Source organism: Oncorhynchus clarkii, unplaced genomic scaffold (genome assembly GCF_045791955.1).
Source record: "Oncorhynchus clarkii lewisi isolate Uvic-CL-2024 unplaced genomic scaffold, UVic_Ocla_1.0 unplaced_contig_3710_pilon_pilon, whole genome shotgun sequence".
Classification (NCBI taxonomy): Eukaryota; Metazoa; Chordata; class Actinopteri; order Salmoniformes; family Salmonidae; genus Oncorhynchus; species Oncorhynchus clarkii.
In genome coordinates this window covers 10,891-15,941 of record NW_027260038.1, presented here as the reverse complement: position 1 = coordinate 15,941, position 5,051 = coordinate 10,891, and the positions used below count along the sequence as shown (strand labels likewise).

The window sequence follows — 5,051 nt, the reverse complement described above, 5'->3', positions numbered from 1 at the left end:
GGATCGCAATCTACACGCTGCATTTTGGTCCGACTCTCCTTCTCATACAGAAAACCGTTACAGAATCACCCACCACAACTGGACCAAGCAGCGTGTCAACAGGCAGCAGCAGCAGGAGAAGGAACAGAGGCAGGTGCAGCAGCAGCAGTGGGAGAGGCTGCATTACTTGGAGAAATGGACTTGGGAGGACGATTTGGACGGTAAACGACCCTGGGCACAGCCTGGAGAATATCGCCGCCCCAAAGAGGAACTGGAGGCGGCGAAAGCAGAGAGGCGCTGGTATGAGGAGGCAGCACGGCGACGCGGATGGAAGCCTGAGAGGCAGCCCCAAAAATGTCTTGGGGGGGGGGGGCTAACAGGGAGTATGGCTACGCCAGGTAGGAGACCTGCGCAAACTCCCTGTGCTTACCGGGGGGCTAGAAAGACCGGACAGGCACCGTGTTATGCAGTGGTGCGCACGGTGTCTCCAGTGCGGGTGCATAACCCAGTGCGGTATATTCCAGCTCCGCGTGTCGGTCGGGCTAGATTGAGCGTCGAGCCTAATGCCATGAAGCCGGCTCTACGCATCTGGTCTCCAGTGCGTCTCCTTGGGCCGGCTTACATGGTACCAGCCTTGCGCTCGGTGTCTCCGGTTCGCCTGCATAGCCCAGTGCGGGCTATTCCACCTCGCCGCACTGGCCGGGCGACTGTGAGCATTCAACCAGGTAAGGTTGGGCAGGCTCGGTGCTCAAGAGCTCCAGTGCGCCTGCACGGTCCGGTCTTTCCAGTACCACCTCCACACTCCAGCCCTCCGGTAGCAGCTCCCCGCACCAGGCTTCCTGTGCGTGTTCTCGGCCCAGTACCACCAGTGCCAGCACCACGCATCAGGCCTACAGTGCGCCTCGCCTGTCCAGCGCTGCCGGAGCCTTCCTCCTCTCCAGAGCTGTCGGAGTCTCCCGCCTGTTTAGCGCTGTTAGAGCCTTCCTCCTCTACAGCGCTGCCGGAGTCTCCCGCCTGTTCAGAACTGCCAGTCTGCAAGGAGCTGCCAGTCTGCAAGGAGCTGCCAGTCTGCATAGAGCTGCCAGTCTGCAAAGAGCTGCCAGTTTGCATAGAGCTGCCAGAGCTGCCAGTCTGCAGGATGCCGCCAAAGCTGCCAGTCTGCAAGGAGCCGCCAGAGCTGCCAGTCTGCAAGGAGCCGCCAGAGCTGCCAGTCTGCAAGGAGCCGCCAGAGCTGCCAGTATGCAAGGAGCCGCCAGAGCCGCCAGTTAGCATGGAGCAGCCAGAGCCGCCAGTCAGCATGGAGCAGCCAGGGCCGCCAGTCAGCATGGAGCAGCCAGTTCCGCCAGTCAGCATGGAGCAGCCAGGGCCGCCAGTCAGCATGGAGCAGCCAGGGCCGCCAGTCAGCATGGAGCAGCCAGTCAGCATGGAGCAGCCAGTCAGCATGGAGCAGCCAGAGCAGCTAGTCAGCATGGAGCAGCCAGAGATGCCAGTCAGCATGGAGCAGCCAGTCAGCATGGAGCAGCCAGAGCTGCCAGTCAACCAGACTCTTCCAGATCTGCCAGTCTACCAGACTCTTCCAGATCTGCCAGTCATACAGACTCTTCCAGATCTGCCAGTCAACCAGACTCTTCCAGATCTGCCAGTCTACCAGACTCTTCCAGATCTGCCAGTCAGCCAGACTCTTCCAGATCTGCCAGTCAACCAGACTCTTCCAGATCCGCCAGTCAGCCGGGATCTGCCAGAACTGCCAGTCGGCCAGGATCCGCCAGTCGGCCAGGATCTGCCAGTCAGCCAGGATCTGCTAGATCCAACTACCTGCCTGGGCTTCCTCTCAGTGCTGAGCTTCCTCTCAGTGCTGAGCTTCGAGCTGCCCGAGCTGCCCTCTGTCCCGAGCTGCCCCTCTGTCCCGAGCTGCCCCTCTGTCCCGAGCTGTCATTAAGGAGGGTAACCTATCTAGGGACGCTAAGGAGGTGGACTAAGACTATTATGGAGTGGGGTCCACTTCCAGCGCCAGAGCCGCCACCGCGGACAGATGCCCACCCAGACCCTCCCCTATAGGTTCAGGTTTTGCGGCCGGAGTCCGCACCTTGGGGGGGGGGGGTACTGTCACACCCTGACCATAGTTTGCTTTGTATGTTTCTATGTTTTGGTTGGTCAGGGTGTGATCTGAGTGGGCATTCTATGTTACATGTCTAGTTTGTCCAGTTCTATGTTCGGCCTGATATGGTTCTCAATCAGAGGCAGGTGTTCGTCATTGTCTCTGATTGGGAACCATATTTAGGTAGCCTGGGTTTCACTGTGTGTTTGTGGGTGATTGTTCCTGTCTATGTGTTTTCACCAGATAGGGCTGTTTAGGTTTTCGTTACGTTCATTACGTTCTTTATTTTGTAGTGTTTGTATTGATTCGTGTTTTACGTTTGGTTATTAAAACATGGATCGCAATCTACACGCTGCATTTTGGTCCGACCTTCCTTCTCACACAGAAAACCGTTACAGTTACTGATGGTAGGCTTTGTTACTTTGGTCCCAGCTCTCTGCAGGTCATTCACTAGGTCCCCCCGTGTGGTTCTGGGATTTTTGCTCACCGTTCTTGTGATCATTTTGACCACACGGGGTGAGATCTTGCATGGAGCCCCAGATCGAGGGAGATTATCAGTGGTCTTGTATGTCTTCCATTTCTTAATAATTGCTCCCACAGTTGATTTCTTTAAACCAAGCTGCTTAGCTATTGCAGATCCAGTCTTCCCAGCCTGGTGCAGGTCTACAATTTTGTTTCTGGTGTCCTTTGACAGCTCTTTGGTCTTGGCCATAGTGGAGTTTGGAGTGTGACTGTTTGAGGTTGTGGACAGGTGTATTTTATACTGATAACAAGTTCAAACAGGTGCCATTAATACAGGTAACGAGTGGAGGACAGAGGAGCCTCTTAAAGAAGAAGTTAGGTCTGTGAGAGCCAGAAATCTTGCTTGTTTGTAGGTGACCAAATACTTATTTTCCACCATAATTTGCAAATAAATTCATTAAAAATCCTACAATGTGATTTTCTGGATTTTTTTTCTCATTTTGTCTGTCATAGTTGAAGTGTACCTATGATGAAAATTACAGGCCTCTCTCATCTTTTTAAGTGGGAGAACTTGCACAATTGGTGGCTGACTAAATACTTTTTTGCCCCACTGTACATGTACAAGTGATTGTATTCGTTTTAGCATTTAACTCTCCTCTTCCCTCCTCTCTTCTCCTTTCCTCAAATCTCTTCCCCTCCCCTCCCCTCCCCTCCCCTCCCGTCTCCTCTCCTCCCCTCTCCCCAGGTATGATGCAGCCTGTCTGTTGCTGGTCTATGGGGTGTACATCGTAGTGTTGTGTTTTGACCTGAGGATCAGTGAGTGTGTTCTGAGGAGGTTCAGCCCCTGCTGTACTTGCCTGGGGAAAGGTTCCGGGGATCACAGCGAGACACAGCCATTGGTTGACACCACTCTGAGGGTCCACAGACGTTCTAGAAGCGACAGCGGAATCTTCCAGGATGATTCAGGATACTCACACATTTCCCTCAGTCTGCACGGCCTGAATGAGATACCAGAGGGTAGCTGACTCTATCTGTCACGTAAAAGTTTTAAAGTATTTGGTTTTAAATATACTTAAGTAATCAAAAGTAAATGTAATTGCGAAAAAAATACAATTAAAAATTACTTATATTAAGCAAACCAGACGGCACAATGTTCTTGTTTTTTAAATGTACAGATAGCCAGAGGCACGCTCCAACACTCTGACATCATTTACAAACTAAGCATGTGTTTAGTGAGTCCGCCAGATCAGAGGCAGTAGGGATGACCAGGGATGTTCTCTTAATAAGTGTGTGAATTAGACCATGTCTTGTCCTGCTAATCATACAGAATGTAACGAGTACTTTAGGGTGTCAGGGAAAATGTATGGAGTAAAAAGTATATAATTTTATATAAGTTAAAGCAAAAGTTCTCAAAAATATAAATTGTAAAGTACAGATACCCCAAAAAACTACTTAAGTAGTACTTACAAGTATTGTTACTTATGTACTTTACACTACTGCACACACACACACACACACACACACACACACACCGCTCTGGTATATGACACATTGATGCCATGCAGACTGAGGAAGGTGTGTGTGTGTGTGTGTGCGTGCGTGCGTGTGTGATTTACTCCAGTGGGGAGTTTGCGGGGACAGAGGAGAACAAATTGCAGCATTTTTCCTGCCAAGCAACAACAACACAGCAAGAGGTGCCGCTAATCAAAACACAGATCTGAGAATCACACACACACATATTTTCTCTTGAACGCTTTCTCTGGCTTCTACATAAAATTTCACAATTTGTGTGAGAACTTATTCAAGTAAATCACACCTGTGTGTTTCATATGAGAACAGGGATTGACACCACTTGTGTTTTCTCTCTCTCTCTGTGTATGTGTGTTCCAGACCACAAGAGTGTGTTCTCAATGCCAGAGAATGACCTGAAGCGAATCCTGTGGGTGCTGTCCCTCCCGGCCATCGTGATTCTCTACCTGACGATTCCAGACTGCAGGAGACGGTTCTGGAAAAAATGGTTCATGTTCACCTTCTTTATGTCCGCTGTCTGGATCTCAGCCTTCACATACGTACTGGTCTGGATGGTCACTATCGTAGGTAAATATATATATATATATACTACCGTTCAAAAGTTTGGGGTCACTTAGAAATGTCCTTGTTTTTGAAAGAAAAGCTCATTTTCGGTCCATTGAAATAACATCAAATTGATCAGAAATACGGTGTAGACATTGTTAATGTTGTAAATTATTATTGTAGCTGGAAACGGCAGATTTTATATACATAGGTGTACAGAGGCCCATTATCAACAACCATCACTCCTGTGTTCCAATGGCACATTGTGTTAGCTAATCTAATTTTAAAAGGCTAATTGATCATTAGAAAACTCTTTTGAAATTATGTTAGCACAGATGAAAACTGTTGTTCTAATTAAAGAAGCAATACAACTGGCCTTCTTTAGACTAGTTGAGTATCAAGAGCATCAGCATTTGTGGGTTCGATTACAGCCTCAAAA

General features: G+C 49.6%; 1 protein-coding gene across 1 annotated transcript; it reads left to right on the top strand.

The window, feature by feature from the left end:
* Positions 1 to 3,284: 3,284 nt before the first annotated feature.
* Positions 3,285 to 4,636, top strand: LOC139401055 (sodium/potassium/calcium exchanger 5-like; the record flags this gene model as incomplete). The annotated part of the gene is made up of 2 exons (XM_071145568.1): positions 3,285 to 3,556; positions 4,430 to 4,636. Coding segments are annotated over 2 exons (479 nt in total), but the record flags the coding sequence as incomplete, so codon positions are not given.
* Positions 4,637 to 5,051: the final 415 nt, after the last annotated feature.